The following is a 19334-nucleotide window of genomic DNA, read 5'->3' on the forward strand; positions in this document are numbered from 1 at the left end:
ATACTGAATGATGAAATCCATTCACTGCAAAGATATAGAAAAATAAAAACTGAGCCAGGTCACTTTTGACCTATATTGTGTATCAAAGGGTTAAGAGCTGCATCGCTCTTCATGCACTAAAAAAAGGTGGAACGGGAAATGGAGGGTATGGACGAACTGAAATGTGTATTTCAAGGTTCGCTCCATGTTGTGCCATTGTGTCGCGTCTTCCTGTTGTGATGGCAAAGAACAAAAGAGGTGTCCTCGTTTCAACCGAGCAGAGTCTGAGATGGAATTAACCGTAGCTTTGCCTAAATAAACAGATTATCTTGTAGTACATTTGTTCTCCTAATGGAGGTGTAGTCATTACGGACGAAGTAGCAAGGGAAGCCATTTGTCTCTGGATTGACCTTCTAAAAGTGGGGGGGAGGAGCCAGCGGAGGGCTGAGGGTGATTTGTCTCAGCTTGTCCATAGGTCGGGAAAGGACACACACACACACACACAAACATGCACTTTCTTCATCTCATATCTTGTCTTACTTTTATGTTCTTTCAATGACACATCTCCACATACACACAAACACATTTTCTTCATCTCAAAATTGTATTACTTTTGTTTTCTTTCAACAACATGCACACACACACACACACACACACACACACACACACACACACACACACACTCACACACACACACCACACACACACATATATACACACACAGACGCACACACACACACACATGCAGGCTCCTTCAGGCGGAGGCCTATCGGAGGTCAGTCCTCTCCCAGGCTAATTACCCTGGACTGATCCCAGCCCATTACTCAGTGTGACCTGTTGACTTATCACCAAGTTAAAAAAAGGTGAGAGGCAGAGAAAGGAAAGTGAGTGTTTTGCCTGTTTGAGCTTTTGACCTGAGAATAACATCATTGTGAAGTTTCCTACACGATGTAGCTGCATAGTGAGGCTGAGGAGGGTTCCTACACGTTACGATGTTACCCTGTCAGAGTCCAAAACAATCCAAGGCCTTTAATCTCTCCACCTCATGTTAAACTCTGTCTTCATTTATTCACAATTGAAACAACGTGGTGAAAGAGGAAGAAGAGACAAAGCCAAACTAAGAAAGCCTCCGGGCTTAAATACAAAACACCTCAGTGAAGTCTAATCAATCACAACTATCAGACAACTTCCATTTGAGCATTGCTTTAATGAATTACACATTGAGAGCACTTCCCCCCCCCCCTCCCACACACACACAAACACACACACACTCAAATCTTCTTTATCTTGGCCTTCAGATGATCACTCGATGACGTCCTCGCTCTGAGGCCCAGATTGTCCCTGACTGTGTCTTTGCTTTGCTGCCAAACAACGTGCCGTCTTGCTCACTTGAAGTCAGTGAGCCTCTAAATCCTTACGTCTGTCTTTTCAGCTCGATAAAAATGCCCCGCAGTGAGAACAGTGACAAGTGTCACTTCTCATTTACTCCACTGTGACCACACACCGTGAGCGTGCTTCCTGCTGAGGCCACAAGGAGGCAGTGTTTGACCGGTAAACTCCAGTTAGACGGTGAATCTGACTGGTGGGGGGAAATAAAGCAGTTTCTTTTTCGTGGGTTTTAAAGTCAACACCTGCAAATGAATGTGAAACTGCCTTAAACAAATCCAGTGTCTGAAGTGTATCGGTTCAGTTGCTATTGAAATGCATCAACATGCAGACGCCAGGCTCTTTCCTGTTCATGTCTGATGGAAGTTATACGTTTTTCAAATGTGTATCTCGAGGAGAGGAGCTTATTCAAGACAATGTCATGCAGCTGTTTGAAGTGTGTGGACATCAACAAAAAGATGGACATAAAGGGTTTCCTTTTTAATGACCATCTTACACTGAAGGAGGAGGAGCCCCTCTGCCCCAGATAAACACACCCCCCCCCCCCCCCCCCCCCACACACACACACACACGATAAGACTATTGCGGAAGTTAGAGTTTACATTGAGCATCTGGGGGAAGTCAAGGGTCACAGAAGTTTCCCACCACTGCAGAAAGACCTCTGTCCCTTTTTTTTCCGTCATCCTGCCAAATCCAACATCTGCTGCAAAAGCCTGCTCTTCTTTCACTTTCTTCTGCTTTCACGTGACGCTGACAGATTCACGACTTTTACCTTCATGCACTGAAACACAGAACGTACAAGCACATACATTCACACATTAGTTCAAACACCTCATTTCAGCTTGGACTGGGAATACGACTTTTGGCAGAATGATCACACTTCCACAAGGATTGGTTTCGATAAACAAACTCTGAACACACATACACACACACAAACCACCTTTGTCGACCTTTTTCCATCTCCATTGGACAAATAGCAGGATATGAGCCATCAGTGTGGGGTGAAGCAAACTGAGATAACGTTTATTCTTTGCTGATATTATCTTCATTTATCTTGTCGGTGTGGGGGTGAATCCTCCCTCTTGTTAATCCAGATATGAGCCGAGGTTCCTTTGTCCAAGAAACTGATTGGAAAATCATGTCTCTTATCTCGGCCATATAACTGAAGCTGCGAAGCCTCAGTCAGGTTGGGCTGAGATGGAAGATTCGTATTTTTTACATTATTAGTCACTCATAGCTGACCTGGGGCGACTGAACTGCAGCTGTTAGCAAGGGCCCACTCTCATGAAAATGCACTATTAAGAATTTTATTAAGACTTGCAAGGTGATTGTGTTACTGAAAACATCTGAAAGGTGCAAAGCCTGACTGTCTTGTAATTCTCTCTCCCTGATGACCATGGGAGATTTGACATATTTATAAATGAGACTTGATTGGACCAATCTGCAAAGCAACAGGTTTATATTCAGTCTTTCCAGGAAGAAATGACATCACACACCTTATGTGTTTCAATGAAGAAGGATGGTTCAAGTGAGGTCAGGATTTGTATTCACATTCTCTGCTAATGGTGTTTGACCGAGTTGTTGGCTGATGGAGGACATACTGGAAAAACAGTCATTTGTGTGTGTCTGTGTGCTGTGTACATGTGTTTGCGTGGACAGACAGATGGCCATTTGTGTTTTAGTTAGGCCATCTGCTGAGACGAGTAGGTGAGAGTAGGCGGGGGGGGGGGGGGGTAGAGTGTTTCATGTGTGTCTGTCTGAAGTCTGCCTGTGATGAAGGTGAAGCTTTATCCCTTATGTCGAACCAACTACAGCTGATTATACAGTTGAGTGTTTGTTCTTCTCGACGATGATACAGCAGACATTAGGATGAAGCTGGTGCTTTGTCTTTTTCATGATCATTAGTTTATTAAATGTTTGTTGGCTTATGCAGATCAGAGATGTGTTGAAGCCAAGTTAGCAAAAGCCATGTATAGAGCCTGTACCTCTGTCGAATGGAACTGAGGACAATGAAGATACTTACACGTGATCAACGTGAGACAGTCACCAAGAGAGAACACAATGGTCCTCTGGGCTGTGGTGAAGTGATGCTGAAGTGCAGTCCCAGTGCCAATTACCCTGTTTTCAGGCACTCGGCTCTGTACATGTAAAGTTCAACTATTCCACTAGGAAAGCACTTCAGCATTTAAGCAGCATTGTTAAGAAAAACTGGGGATTTTACTGCATAACATATAAATAGTTTTAGGTTGAAGGCAGAGAACTAATGCAAACCTTCTGCTGTCTTTTTTTGTGGTTTTGTTTTCCTCTACCCACTGATGAATGTTTTAGATATATACAAGAGAGCTCCTATTGAATCAATAAGGAAAGTCAGGTCTTTTTATAAATAATTGCCACAGACTTTAAAACCAGTGTTTTTCTGTCATCTATCTTCTGTCATAGTTGAGGTTTGCAGCAGTAAGTCCGTAAGTAAAGTTGATTTAATTAGTGCGGAGCTACTCTGGAATTATTCCTCGTCTTTACAGATTCCGTCTCAAACAGTTCTACAGAATATACTGTCACTTTTTTATTGTTTATGTGCTGTCGTTGTGTGCAGAGCTTTTTAATAAACAGTCTAAGCTAGAAAACTTTCTCTTCGTCCTACCGAGTTGATCTACAATGAAGTTGTTGATATTATTGCTGACCGCTTGATTCCAGCTGCTGCTGAAGTTTATCCTTGGACGTAGGGGAGGATATGTTCATCTCAGTGCGCAGAGAGGTTGTTATGCCCCGCCCCCAATGACTGCAAGTAGCTTCCTGTTTGTTTACTCTATTTCTACTGCTATTAAACATATTCCAAGTCCAAATCGCACCAAATCTGACACTACACTACATTTTCAATACACATTCTAACTGTGAAGCCGAATAGGTAATGGGTTGTTAAGATTTGCATTCTACATTCAGAAGTTTGTCGAATTAATTGACAGATATGACACCTTTCAGAAAGCATGTCACCCAGGGCTTCACCAGAGTACATTAGTTCAAGTTTAACAATAAAAGAAAGAGCGAAAACTATAAGAAGGACCTCAACTGGATATCATCAGTCATGATTCGAAGGTTTAGAAAATTAAAATGCAGCTTTTTGATTTTGTGGTCTGTAGCTTCATCAACATCCTTAGCTTAGGAAAGCCTCATCGTTAGAGATGAGAAGAGATAAAGATGAACCCTCACCTCAAAGCTCGCTGGTGTGAAGTGCTTTGTACCCACACATTTTAAGACTCTATTGCAGGACTAAACATCAAAATGATGTGTTGGACCAAAGGGCTTCTTCTAGGCTATTCCTAGCAAACAGATTTTAAATGTAACACCACATTATTATTACAGGTTACAGAGATGATGGCTCGGGATCGCTAAAAGCAGAATCTCGATCAGCTTCCCCTGTCTCTGCACAAGAACGGCTTCTATTATAGATAATTATTTCCGTGATTTGGTTCTATGTTTCTGGGAGACACGCAGCACCGCACAGAAGAGTTTAATCACAGAGCTCCTTCCGTTTTCTTTCTTCATTTTGGAGTTGAGTCATCCCCGTCCCTCGCCCCCACACACATCCCGAGAGGGGCCAGGGATTCCCCAGAAGGCCGATCCCGTGGAGTCTTTTGTGTTTATTGCTCACGAGGGAAGGCTGCGTCTCCGGAACATAAGCGAGTACTTGTTGTCAACATCAGGAGCAGAGTTACTCAGATTTGTTCAGGTTGAGACCAGAGGGCTATTTAACAGCAGCTGCCATATAAACATTACATAGAGGCGTGGGAAACTACTGGAGCTTTCTTGCCTTATTTCTTTCTTTTTAAACCCTGCTCTGACTGAGATGGCTTCTACTTCCATTGAGATATACAACAGCCATGAGGTGGATCATCACTGTGAGTATCTGCTGTCTATTGTGTGTGTGTGTGTGTGGGGGGGGGGGGTGTATGATGTATCCTCTCCAGATGGGGATATGTGAAACGGATACACAGAAACATACCAAGATGGTGGTCGACTATTCTTTGCCTCTTTCTGTCTTTATGTTATTTTATTGCAAACCACATTGTTTAGTTCTGCTCTTCCTATTGTTTTATTTAACCTCCACCAAGGAGGTTACGTTTTCACTCTTGTCCATTCGTTTGTTGGTTCTTTACTTTTTTGTAAATTCGTAAGAAATTTCTACAAAAACTCAGCCACATTTAGGGAACTGATATCTGTGAATGTTTAAATTTGGTGCCGCTTGATTGAATTTAAGGAGACTGTCGGACCTTGGCACTGTCACCTCACAGCAAGAATGTCACTGGTTTGAATACCAGTTCCGGGTCTTTCTGTGTGTTATAATCTTGTATGCATAGACGTTCTCGGGATACTCCGACTTCCTCCCACTGTCCAACACTTGCAGATTGCAGGACGGCCAATTTGAGACTCTTATTTGTCCATAGATTGAAATGTCAGTGTGAGTAGTTGTTTGTCTCTATATGTTGGCTCTGCAATACACTGGCAACCTGTAGAGGATGTAACCCGCCTCTCGCCCAAAGCCACCCGGAATTGGCTCCAGCCTCTACCCCTGTGCAACCCTCAAAGGATAAGCGGCATAGATAATAGATGGATGGAGTGGCCTTAGCTGAGGTACGCTCTTCTACTTTCTAGTTTATCCTTGTTTCATTCTCTTGATTTGAAGAAACAGGTTCTCGTCTGTGAGAAGAAAATGGCTTTGTTTGGACATATGGCACTTGAAATTGACAAAGGCTGAGAAAACGCTGGTGGCTTATAATGGACAAAAAAGATACCAGAGACAAACACTTCTCCATAAACAAAGGCTAATACCTAATCCTCTATATGTGGGCCATCCTAATGATAATAATACGATGCAGACTTCTTACTCTGTTCGGTGCAGTAAAAAGTTGATGAAAACGCAAACACATGCCAGAGTTATTGAAACCTTGAGGGGAAATGGGCAAGTCTGAGGAACAAAGCTGCAGGGGACTTAACTGTCAACATATTGGAGCAGCTCAAGATAAATGCATAGATCAGTCCATCTGTGCTGTTGATGTGTCCTCATGTGATTTCAACCAGATCGCCGAGGCTGAGGCTACATCCCTACTGCTACGTTTTCATTTGAAATCTGTGTGTTTAAAAAACTAAAATAAATCTCTGCCCATCTCATTTTTAATTCCCATCCATACAAACCCATGCTTATCAAAGGAACTGCTCGTGTACACTAAACATGCATGTGCTAATTTAAACAGGAAGACATGCATGTGCAGGCTACACAGGAAGCATTTGGTTTGTAGTTGCGGAAAGAGCTACACACCAGATTGCTCAATAAATAACTTGTCTCCTACGCATGTATCATTGTAAAATGCAGAAGACAACAGGGTCAGCACTGAGTCTACGTCATGGTTTCCAAACATCGCTATTTCTGCCCGTCCAGACTGAAAGCTACCCCAGAGCAGTGTGGACATCAAGCTTGTCCGTAGTAGAGTTAAAACGTAGTAGTGTGGCCGTAGCCTGAGTCTCTGAGGCCACTTCAGGGTTGTTGAGATAAGCCGTCCTCGCTCATCACACACATGCTGTCTCCATTTGCGCCACAGGGGAGCAGAACAACGACAGCAAATAAAAGACAACAGGAAGTCTCCAACAGACCCAGATATCTTCCCCTGTAAATATCCAGGCCAAGCCAGATGTTCTTCCTCTTTCCCCTTCTCCCTCCTGTTCTTTACTCGTCCAACCATCCCCAGACCTATTCCCACTCCCTCCTCCTCTTACGCTCCATCTCTTTTTTCCCCCTTCGCCTTCTCTTTCCCATATTCCCCTCCTCCTCTTGGTTTCAGCCTTTCCTCCGGCTCTCAGGAAAGACGTGTCACTGAGTCACTCGGTCTGCTGAGTCATGGAGGTGGCTCTTTTAATCACCTCCATATGGGCTCTGCCCCAGATCCAGTGGCCTTCGAGCAATCAGCCCTGACCTCTGGTCCAAAACAGTGTTTCCTCTCAGTTACCTTTTCATCCCACATGTTTTGATGAAACTGAATGTTGATGTGTGTTTTGATGCAAAATGGCTACTGTATTTCAAAAGAAGAATTAAAGAAACACACTGCAATGGAGCTTTTTACTGCTTCACCAAGCACATGACTTCAACCAGGAAATTCAGATTCCCGACTGAATTTTGTTGAAGAAATTATGGTGCGACCTCCCACTTGTGCAGAAATTATGGTATGATCAAATTAAAAGTCTATAATTATTTTCTTGCGAGTATAGATGGAAATCGTCTGCGCATGAAACCAACAAACACACTTCCATCATGGTCACCTCGCCCTGCACAGTTACTCAGCAAGCTTGGTCACTAATTAAATATATTTGCAGTAATTTTTTTGCTGAAAGCATCTTTTCAGGCTCTTAGACCTCGACTTTGATGCTTTTTTTTCCCATGAGAGGAAATAGCAACTTCTGACATTGGTGGGGGTCATGGGTTCCATACTGACAGCGTTGTTTTTATGTTTACGGCTATGGGGAAACTGCGTCCTTTTATCAAAAAGAGATATACAGTGGGAACATGTCCGTAGTTTTTGCACAGAACCTAAAGAAAAGCAGTTCATCAGTTTAGTGGGACAGTAAAAATATCTAGATTGTTTTGGGTTTTGTCATTTTTTTTCTCGGCGGACAAAGATCTATGACAGATTTATGATCCTGATCTCAAGGAAATAAGAAAATTGTTGGAAGCCTTGTTTGCATGTCTACAATGAATCTATCAATAAGCGCTGCTTAAATGTTTGGCACTGGCAGTGAGAATATGATTTGTAAATTATAACTGTTGATGCATGCATGCTTCACATTCACTGCACATAAGACAGATGTGAGCTCCAGCTTTGACAGGAAGGAAACATTTGTGCTGAATGTTATGGAAACCTCTCTCACGCCTTCAGACTGCATGTTGATGGAAAAAAAAAAGTTGAGCCACATCCATGCAACAAAGGAGCAAATTAATCATCTCTTGTTCCAGTCAGCGACGATCAGGCCCATCTCATGACCAGCATCTTTCTTTAATCTCAACATCTATTCTGAGAAAAATATCTCCTTTTACGTGTCGGCGTTTCATTTGCATTTTGCAGTTAAAGTGAACTGGACGGATGAATGTGAATCCCTCTGTTGTGGGAGGGCTGGGACACAGGAAGCACAGAAGAGCAAAACAGATTTCCAGAGAACAGTTTGGCTTTTGGAACATTTGTCTGTTTAGCAGCGAGGTTGGACGCCAGCGCAGCTTGATTCACTCCAGTTGCTGCATGACTTTTTAATACCGCTGCACACTGAGTGGTGAACGGGTCAAAAACAAGCAAATACTAATCGAGAAAGCAGAGCTACAGCAAAACCATCTATGACAATTGCTGGTGTCTTTTAGTGAGGGAGCCTGTGTCTCGGAAACTAATTCCTCGAGTTTCCAGGTAGTTTTATATTTCGGAAAAAGACAGTTTCTTGTCGAACTGTCTAACCTTGGTGAGAAGTAGATGAAAAGGTTAATGCCACTCTTGTGAATGAATGAATATCAGGCTATACATCCAGCAGATGAGCACAAACTTTGGAAAAAAGTGATCTACCATTGCTTTGTGTAAGGATAACAGCTTGCCAGGAGCTTTGTGCTAACTGATCATGTGCTCATCAGCAGATAGAGTTTGTTTATTCTGTGACAAAAACAAACCACTTCTGATTTATAATGGTTTGTCGCTAACGCTATGCCCTGCTAAGCACACACAAAACATAATTATGTGTTGTGCTGTGTTGTGCAGGCTTTTTATTCTTAACTATAAAAATAAACTGTCAGAAGAGTTTAAACTAAGCTTCAGTTTCACATTTAGCATCCAGGAAGTGCTTGTAATAGTTGGAAAGATTTCTTTGCAAGAAAAAGGAACATGATCATATTTCCTAGTAGGTTATGTTTTAGATCTTTTCAGAATGTCTTATAAAATAATGCAGAGATCTTTTCATATGCCTGATGAAATCAGGCATATGTAGAATGTGAATACCTTTAAACAGTTGAAATTTGGTGTGTATGTAAACATTTAGGTTACGATCTCAATACATGTCTATATACATTTGGTGATAAAGGGAAGTTAAGCTCTCTCCAAGTGGCCTCCTGGTAGTTTTGAGGTTACGAGTAACTGTGCGTTTTGGGAAATTGAGCCCTGGAGGGTTCTAGGAGATGATCCAATGTTTTCAGTGGAAACACACACACGCGCACACACAGGCACACACACATGATCTAATACCCTTCTCTGTGAAACAAAGCAGTGGGAGGGAGAGAGCAGATGGACACACACAAGAACATGGATGTAGGGAGGATATTTCCTCTTGTCTGTGAAAACACACACAAAAACACAAACAAACGCACACACTGTCCTCTGGAGCGTTCACTTAATATCACATGTCTTGAGCTGGGCTCCCCCACATCCACCATGTTCTCCATTCACTCTCTCTTGAATGAGGGGTGTGGCCGCCGAGTGCCGTCCGAGCCGCATGGGACGGCGGTCACGTGACTGTGGTGTGGGCGTGGCCAGGAGAGCCGCGGCAGCACACCAGCCTCACCAGCTGGAGCAGTGATAGAGAAAGAGGAAGAGACGTGTGAGAGGAAGAGAGAGGAGCAGGAGAGGAAAGGGTTGGGTGAGTCGCTCGCACGTTCGCCGTGTGCTTTCTTGTTGTCTTGTTGATGCCTGTGGATGATTGTGGAGAAGGGATCGAGGAGGAGGGAGGGAGGGAGGAGCAGATCTGGACGCGGCTGGTGGCAAGAGTTCCTTGACCTGGTGTCTTGTGTTCGCAGTGTTAAAGTGTGGAGGCTGAGAGAGGGGGGGGGGGGGGGCGGTTGTTACCATGAGATCCACAGTAAATTACTCGTGCAGCTCGCTGGCCTTGTGGTTTTTCTATTTCTCTCCTTCCCCCCCCCCCCCCCCCCCCCCCCCCCCATTCTCTGTCCTTCCCCATTGTTCTGCCGGGGGGGAGAGTTTTGGGGGGTCACTTCCACCCTTCTCTCCCCCACCCCACCCCTAACTCACTCCCCTCCTCTTTTCTTTCTCCCTCTCCCATTGTATCCTCAGCCCTGGAGCATGCATGGATAATCAACCCCCCATAGGGGGACCCAGGGTTGACCAATCGGGAGAAGTCCCTGTTGCTCTTTAAGTTTCCAGTTGCTCGGGGCCATGTCGTCTCCTGCTTCTCAAACATCAGGCCAGTGTGCAGACCCACTTTGATCCAGCGGTGAAGGCACTGATGAAGCCGGGCTGGTTCCAACGTGCTTTGGTTTTGAAACATCCCTGGTGTCTGCTGCTCTCGTAGGGAGTTTGTTTCCAAGTTCTAGGAAAGGGTGAAGAGAGGCACAGGTCAATTTCATTTCTTGTCTAGTTTCGCTCCAACAGGGGGAATAGTGAACTCTTCTCTTTGGTCTCATGGTGGGAAGAACATTAGGTTGTGGTTACTCAATTAGCTTCAATTATTTTGGGCCCCCAAAGGGCAGGAACCGGAAAAACAAGTTTGAAAAAGTTGTGTTTTGTTGGATTCTGCATCTGAAATCTCTCAACACCTCATTAAATCCACAAAAAAACACAAACTTGTGATGTTTTTCTCCTTCATGATCAGTGTAGTCACGTAGTAGTGCTCATTGAGACGACTGTATGATATGAGATCAAACTTTATTGATCCACACCCCGGGCAAACTCGGTTGTTACGGCAGCGGTGTTGGATCACACAGAGCCTGTGAATCCTCAAAAGCTGCCTCCTATCTGATTTACATAAAGCTTTATTACCACATGCTTCACGATAGGCGCCAGTTAAAGCCACTCAGCCATTGTTTGCATAATGCTAATCAGATTAGCGCGCCAATAATAAGTAATTCAATCACCACAGATAAACACTTCATTAGGATTGTTTGGGGCCCAGCAGAATGAACTAATTCACACACACAGCCCCCCCCCCCCCCCCCCCTTCCTCTGCTGTAATTAAAAGCCTGATATCGCATAACAAGTCTTGTCGGAGATATCAATTCCAAGAAGCCGTGCATTGTGTTTGCAGGTGCACACAAAGATTTGAAAACCTGGTTCTATGAGTCTGTGGAGACGTCCCCATCTTGTCCGAGTCTTCAGTTTACTTCTGGCCTGTTTTTTTTTTTGACCAAAGAATTTGCCCTGAAGGCAGCAGAGCTCAAAGGAGAAGAGGCGTCAACTTGGTTGAGAGTAAACAACCAGGCTGTAGGTCTGAGGTATTCGTTCCCACATTACAGTATGTCTTCATCGCTCTCGGGGCTAAGTGTATCCATGTGTGTAGAGCAGGGTGTCACATGGACGTGGTCCTTCTTGTCCTCCTCCAATCTGCAAGTGGTGTTGTGTTGTTGTTTGTGGTTTTGTCACCAGCAGTGTTGTAAAATGCAGCAGGAAGTTGGCGATGGCACATTTCTGTATGTGTAGAGTATCTTCGTAGCTGCAAGAGGATGTGTCCTCTTCAATATGTCAGTCACACATGGGAGGCTGTCAAATATGTTGTGTCCTGTCAGAGGTGACAAGTTGTCTGCAGACACTCAAGGGGGGGGGGGGGGGTTCCAGTTTGCGGTGGTCTCTCTCTTCAGCGACGTGGCAGCGTCACGCCTCCAGATTTTTTGGCTCAGGCTGTCACTTGGTTTTTGAATCGGGAGCGATCACTGTTAATCACAGAACGTGTCTTGGCGTCTACTTCACAAACAACTAGTGTTTGTTTGCGACACAATCGATCATAATATCGCTTATCATTGAGAATGAAGTTTCTTAACTTAATTTCTTATCCCATTGACAGTCTGGATCGCTAACTAACGTTCCTCTTGAGTTCCTTCCCTGCTGTTTGCTCATGGATTCCACTTCTGGATTTTAGATTTAGCGAGTCTATGGTAGCTTTTTGTTGATTAGTTAATAAATAAATTTTACTCTCATAACTTAAAGTATAAAAGAGATAATCAGACATTTGCTGTTATACTGTCTTGTAGAGGCCTCAATTAGGGATTTGACTTTGGTTCTTGTCTTGATCGTTTTCCACAGAATGTGTTAAAAGAATTACAGGATAGTACTACTGTTATGTCAAAGAAATGTAATTGAGGCTTAATATCTAACAGATTAATCATAACATTTACAATGAATTTAAGGGTAACCAAATGTATGGCTTTTTCGAAATTCATCTTTTTTCGTAAAAAGCATTAATGCTAAATATTTTCTGCATTGTTTGAATAAGTTTTTGTATCAGCGCGTATCGGCAAACACCAATATGTCTGTGAGAGGCTCATATTGGCCAACAGTCAGTCTGGCTCTACAAAGAATCATAAAGTGCAGAAATCAGCTCTCATTTCCTCTCATTAAACTCTTCACAGCATCCATCTTGAGATATTCGAACCAGCCCCTTTCCCAGCTCATACGTGGTGGTTTGTGATTTACTGCAGCATGGGCTCTATTTGTCCTTTACCCTGTACCAGTTCCCTCTATTGCAGCTGTGGACGTCTTTGTGGCTCGTTCCCCCTTCGTGTTTCCCAGAAATGTTTGGTCTCTGAGTTACAGCTGCGGTCGCTCTGCCGGCAGTGCTGGGAGCTGCCCAGTGCAATCGTACTGGCCACCACAATGGCTTCCCCACTGCGTTGTCCTTTTTAGTTTCTCATTTTCTCAGTCTCTGCTTGCAGCTATCTGTTCAGAGTGTGCTCACTCTATTTGTGTTTTCCGGCTTGACGCTGTTATTTTAGCCATCGTCTCCCATCGTGCCCTCTGACCACGCACAGCTCTTCCCTCCGAGTCTTCTCAGGAGGTGTTTTGGGGACAGGTCATTATCTACATTCGCTGTGTAGAAGTTTCCGTGCATGGGGCTACATTTCAACGCCGAACGGCACCATCTGCTTTGCTCCACGTCAGGCCAGGCGTCTCACTCTCAGTAGGCTGACACAAGAGACAAGCCCAAAAGACGGAGTGGGGCCAGTTGAATTCTTCAGACCTGCTTTCTGAAGAGGCGGCATCTGTTTGTGTCAACTGAGGCTGTCATCGACCTCGCCAGACCTCGACTGCAGGGAGTTATTATGATGCGTGTTCCGCTGGGTTCAAAGTATGACCGGGGGATTGAGAGGGGGATTTCCTGTTGGAGTAGCTTGACAGCGCCATGAGAACCCAACTGTGTCCTCCCAGCTCGCCTCTGTCGACCCCACTCTGTCACTACCTGTCGAGAATACACCATTATGTCCCTGTCAAACAGAACGCAGCGAAGCATTAAGTTTAAACACATGTTCACAATTGACATTCAAGTCAACTGCATCAGGTCAATACCATTTCAGATCACAACTTTAAGCACCGCCACGATATTAGCTGTGATTCCACTAATGCAGTTTTCAGACAATAACTCTTGAAGTAGTCCAGAAAAATTGGGTCCGGACATTCTCTGAACTTTGCCTTTCCCTTATGAGGAATGCAGCAGGAGATTTCCAGTACTGTCATTGATCAGACTCCAATCCCTGACATGAATACTTCCACACGTATTTGACCAGGACACATTCAAAATCTTTCCTTGTGTTTCTTAGGAAACACGCCCACCACAGTGTGAGTTGCGGGGCGTCAGTATGGCTGACAGATGCTGCTGAATGGAGCCCAAACCAATATGATTCACCCATGTTGTTCCAAAGTTGATTTCTGTTTGACTTTAACCCTGAATGAAGCATTCAAACTCTTTCTAGCTCTTCCTGTGAAACACATACGTGAATATTTTTCAAGAGAGCAGCTGCACGGCTCTCCAATGCACCGTGGGTTTAATTCATCTACAGTATAGACTCTATGTAACAGATTGTTGTCCCAGTCGGGGAGGACCCACCAAAGTCTCTGCTGTGATCCACTAAATGAATTAGTGCCGTTACTCATTATCAGAAAAATAAGCAATTAATAGGTGACTGAAATGGTCATGTGTTGTATTGTGGTTGTTTTCAAAATGAGACTGCATTTCTCTATTAAGACTTTTCCTAGCTGCACTCATAAAACCAACTCCAAATTTTTTTTGGGGGGGATAGTAAATTGTGCATATGTTTATCTTGTATTCATGTGACACACTTAGGACTGTCAGTCAACTCGTGTGCTGCCCTCGTCTTTCTGGACTCTCATCTTTCTCTTCCAGGCAGGAGCAGCCGTAAAACTTTATGACCTCTTCCTCTTTACAGGGAGCCACCATGGGGCCAGTGGAAATATCATCTCCGGTTTGCAAAAAGAGAGGGGGAGAGAAAACACAGGACAGTAACAGAGAAACACTGACACACACACACACACACAGAGGAGAAAGAGGAAGCTGTACTTGGGCAGAGATTCAGGGGTTTCACCTCATGGGAACCATGCTCAACATGTTGTTTCAAATAGCAGCCAGTGTTTAAGAGCTGTCAGTATCTGTGAGTTAAAGTGTGTGAGTGGAAGAGCAGACATGATCTGTTCTCTCCCCAAATCTCCAGCCCCTAAGGAACATATTCTTCGACAGACTGAACTCAAGGGTTGGGAGAAAACCAAGTAAAATATTTGATTACTAGCATGGTACTACCTCGGAGAATGATATTTTCAAATTTACTTTGTTTAAAGAAAAAGGATATTTATCAATTATATTCCTTTTTATCAAAGGGAAGCCGCCCACCAGAGATTAAAAGGTTTTATTTATAGAAAGTTAGTCGACTGAAACTTCCAGAGGAATCAAAGCTGGATAAACCTAATTTCCCATCCTCAGTAGAGGCCGAGTTTGTGATTAATTCTTGGACATCAAGTTGGTAGATTTCCTCTGTTAAATCAAATTGCATGGCTGAATCTGTATCTGATTTTGGCATGCTGATGTAACTCGATACAACAAAGCTCAAGACTCAAGATAGTTATAGTCACATTATTCAAAAACGAGTGAAGAACTTTTGCAGGGAAGCTTTATTAGCGAAAAAAACGTTTTGTATTAATAAATGAGGACAATAGACAGTAGTGTTGATAAAATTAATACAGCAATTATAAATGGGAATATAATCAACATAAACTAAACATAATAATAGAGTTAGAATAATTTGTACACACATAATGTTTGAAGATATTTATATAATATTTTCATGAGACTGACTTTCCTGCGAGTGTATCCTGTGTGTGTGCAGCCGGGTTTTCAAACCCCTCCTCTTGGATGTGAAGCCAAACATTAGAGCATTAAAAGCTTCTTCCATGATGGGAAACTATGTGAAATGAACAGTTTGAATCCAGAGCGGGAAACAAATTATAGCATGGTCAAATATACATAGACCAGTTCCTTATGCACAGCGTCATTCATTAACAGAACCCTTTCAACGCTTTGACTCATAATGCAAATCATTTTAAACTTTCTCTCAATCTTTGTTATTTTTTGCTTTTGCGCCTTTTTCTTTAAATGATCATGACCCTGAGCTGCAGTAAAACAATAACAGGCAAAACCCAACTTTCCCCACGTAATGCAAAACAGGAGAAGTGGTGGTGTGGCTTTGTTTCTGGAACTGGAACATGGCTCGAGTTCCAGCCAGTGAATATTAAGCTGTAAGGATGGATGTGATGGGGTTTTAATGAAGGCCTTGAGAGGAGGGGCGCGTTGAGTTATGCGAATCCGGAGTGGGAAGCTGATTCTCTTGTTGTATCTGATCGGAGGGAAACACTTTGGGTTGGTTTTCCAGGAAGGTTGGGTTACCGGCCAGTTTGAGGAAAGAACACGGCTTCCTTCATGCTTCAGAGTAGTGGTTGTTGATGAATGTCAGCTGAATGTTTACATGTTGCTTTTTGAAACGTTACCCCGATGTATTACTTCTCTGCGAAGGTTGACGCCAGAAAATAATTGTTCCGTGAAAGCCTGTGTTGTATTTTCTGGTTTCCAATGAGCTTGAATGGAGTTCAGGGTTGACAACAATACATTCTCCTATATTGTGCTGTAGTGTTTGCCCAAATTAATGTAATGGTGACAAGTCTGTGGATTTGTGCAGTTTGTCAAAGGCTTGTCCAGAAGATTAGCAGTGATCAACGAATTGTAAATAATCCATATTTACTAGTTTGACCCTGCTGTGCACTGGTTAGTCCAGAGAAGGAGTCCATCTCCCCAAAAACTAACCTATACCATTCCCATAATGCAATGCATAAGTTCTCTCATGGTCCTGCTTGGTAAATCTTTCAAACTCTGAAAAGTTTGATATACTCCAAGCTCAAGTTATTTTCTCAGACGCTGCCTTCAGAGCCACAGAAAACATTCAGAGCTGAACTATAACTGTTTTCACAAGCTGAGCATTCTGTTTCCCCATGTGAAGACTCAAACTGACATTCATGTGTAAAACCATTCTAGCGCAGACACAAACTCTGTGGTTTTTGTCCGCTGCGACAAAACAGGAAAGCTAAACGCCAACGACATTTTTCACCAGTTATCTTGTCTTTCAGAGAATTTTGTATTGCGAACCATGAACAAGCTGCATTATGGCGTCTTTAGAAATGTAAGGAATCACATGTAAACGTCAATGATCACACTTACAACAGGCACCATTCAGCTACAAGTGCCCTCGTTTGAAGATAATACACCAGAGTCATCTCTTTGATGGGATCTATTTAATCATGCAAGTCAAAATCCTGAACGCACCTCCATTCATTACTCAAAGTTCTTGGATCAGATAATCCTTAGGTGCAGCTTCTGCTCGTCACGAGGCAAAAACAACCAACCTCAGCAGTGTATCTATTGGAACTTATCTTCACATCTAACATCTGTTGGCACTTTATTAAAGCTGTTCTCTCTTTGACAGTTTGGGCCGATGTAGGGCGATAAGGGCCAAATATCAGACTCTTGTTTGGCTCTTTGCAGAGCTCCGTATCCCATTTTCATTTTATTGGAATGAAACTTTGCTTCCCACTGACTCACGTCAGCTTTTGATTTGGCTTCTATTAAACAAAACCGTGCTTTTTAAATGAATTATTTTATCCATTGACATCTCACAGGTCTGATGCATTGCTCCATTTCAATGCATCCGCTGGGTCTGTGTCATTTTAAGAGCAGTTTTGGTTTTAATGGCCACTGAGTCAGTATCTGAGTCGTAATGTGTCATTCCTCCTCAGCCCTACAGTTAATGAGGCACTGAGCATCCTCATCTGTCGTTAAGAAACAAATAGTCGAGCAATGTATTCATTCCTAACAACAATAGGGAAAAGTTCATTATCCCCATTTATGGGGAGGCTGTGGCTCGGTAGGTTGAGCAGGTCGTCCACTTGCCAGAAGGTCGGCGGTTTTTTATCTAGTGTCCCCCATTCCGCATGCCAAAGTGTCCACAATGCATGATGGGACAGCTGAATGTGTCCAGTGAGCTCACGGCTTATACCGATGCATGTGTAGTAAACATCTGGGCTTTTCTGTTATACACAAAATCTGCATATAAAGCAGCTGGTTTCCTCATTCAAACATCATACTTAGGATGAATAGCATGTTAGCGAGTGGTTGCAAAACACAGCTGCACTCACTGTTCACGTGTAATGAGGTTGTTTAACCAGAAGGGTCCTTGCTTCTGCAGGGCCAGAGGTTAGTCATGCTTTGTCTGTGGAGGATCATAACACGTGGAGAATGAATGGACACTTCTGAGGCCTCCTGTAAATGGCAGCGCTGTTAGTCGGGTAAACAAGGGACAGTTGTTTGAAAAGGCAGCGACTGGCGGTTTGCTAAATGACGCCTCGGCTTTGAGAATGAAAGGGGTATGATTAGGAACCACTCCTGACAGAAATGGCACTGGACTTTACGAGAAAGGGAAGTGAATATCCCAACAGCTGGTGGTTGTCAAACCGGGTAACGCGTCGGCTTTCCCGTGTGCTGCTTGGCTTGTTCTTCCCCTTTTCCGCTGTGTTCACATGGCTCACATGTGCTTGTTTTTGTTACCACGGCCGTGTGTTTGTCCCTGCCACAGTGTGACTGTCTATTCTCGGAGGGAAGCGGATAGAGAAGCCAGCAGATGGCATGGGGGGGGGGGGGGGGGGGGGGCGAGGGGGGAGGATGTGGTGGCGTGGTCAGGGTGCTCAGAAGGCCGTTTTGTCTGTAGACCTGGAGTATGTTTCATTAGAGCTAATTAAACATTGTGCCATTCAAAAGGTTGCCCGTCCAGTCCGACTGAAAGCAGTAGTGTTCAGTGACGAGTTAGCCAAATGAGACTTGTTGACGCTATGCACACATTTGCGATCAGATTCAGCTTTAATCACGCCATTCTACAGATCAGAGTGCAGTTCTCTTTTAAAGTTGGAATTTGCTTTCACAAATGAACAACACTGCTCAATAACATACAATGCTACATATGCATTCTTTGCAGAGATCATGTGTTTTTGTCCACAGCGCCGGCTCTTCTCACCAAAAACTCTCGGCATCTTCGTCAGTGTCTTCTAGCTCATGCCATGGCATCGCTTTTTCATAGAGAGATATTTGTTTTCTTTTGTTTTAATTGTTGTATTTGTAGCGTGTTTGAATCTTCATCAACAGAGGATCTCCTGCTGCACAGATCTTTGCTTTGGACTTTATTCTTGTGAAGTGATCGGAGAATGTCCGCAGACAATCCAGAGATTCTTACTCGGACCTTTGCGTTCACACACGCAGCCCCTGTGGAGAATGTCCAGAGATTAGCCCGAGCTCAGTGCATTTCTGAAAGCAGCTTTGGACACATTATCCATGGAACATGAAAACATATAAGGAGAGCAGCGTTACAATTTAACAGCAGACCAAAGATGAATTATTCCAAATACCTGAGGATTCTTGTGTCCAAGACATAATACAATTTCTGTGTCAGGTTTCCTGAGGACATGAGTGCAGCACTAAATCAGCTGGAGCCCACCGTGATGCAGGACTCACAGAGGTTTATTACAGCATCAGCTGCCACCTCAATGTTAAGATCGCTGCCACTGTAAAATGAATTCCCAAGCATGAAAGGAAGTTGCCCCTGTCGGGTGTGTAAATTATCGAAA

The 19334-nt window shown here is 43.6% G+C and overlaps 1 protein-coding gene across 5 annotated transcripts in view; it reads left to right on the plus strand.

Annotated features, from left to right (window-relative positions):
- The window catches only part of septin9b (septin 9b), a 73244-nt gene that overhangs the window by 34534 nt on the left and 19376 nt on the right, over positions 1 to 19334 (plus strand). The window contains exon 1 of one of the 5 annotated variants that reach the window (XM_062387135.1): positions 5093 to 5261. The exons of 3 other annotated variants lie outside the window; for them this stretch is intronic. In XM_062387135.1, the coding sequence (XP_062243119.1) occupies positions 5210 to 5261 (52 nt within the window). In that variant the 5' untranslated portion in view covers positions 5093 to 5209. Of the gene's footprint in view, positions 1 to 5092; positions 5262 to 9854; positions 10018 to 19334 lie in introns of those variants that run through there. One more of the 5 variants, XM_062387136.1, reaches the window with a different exon arrangement.

The sequence above is a fragment of the Platichthys flesus genome, chromosome 5 (assembly GCF_949316205.1).
Source record: "Platichthys flesus chromosome 5, fPlaFle2.1, whole genome shotgun sequence".
Lineage (NCBI taxonomy): Eukaryota > Metazoa > Chordata > Actinopteri > Pleuronectiformes > Pleuronectidae > Platichthys > Platichthys flesus.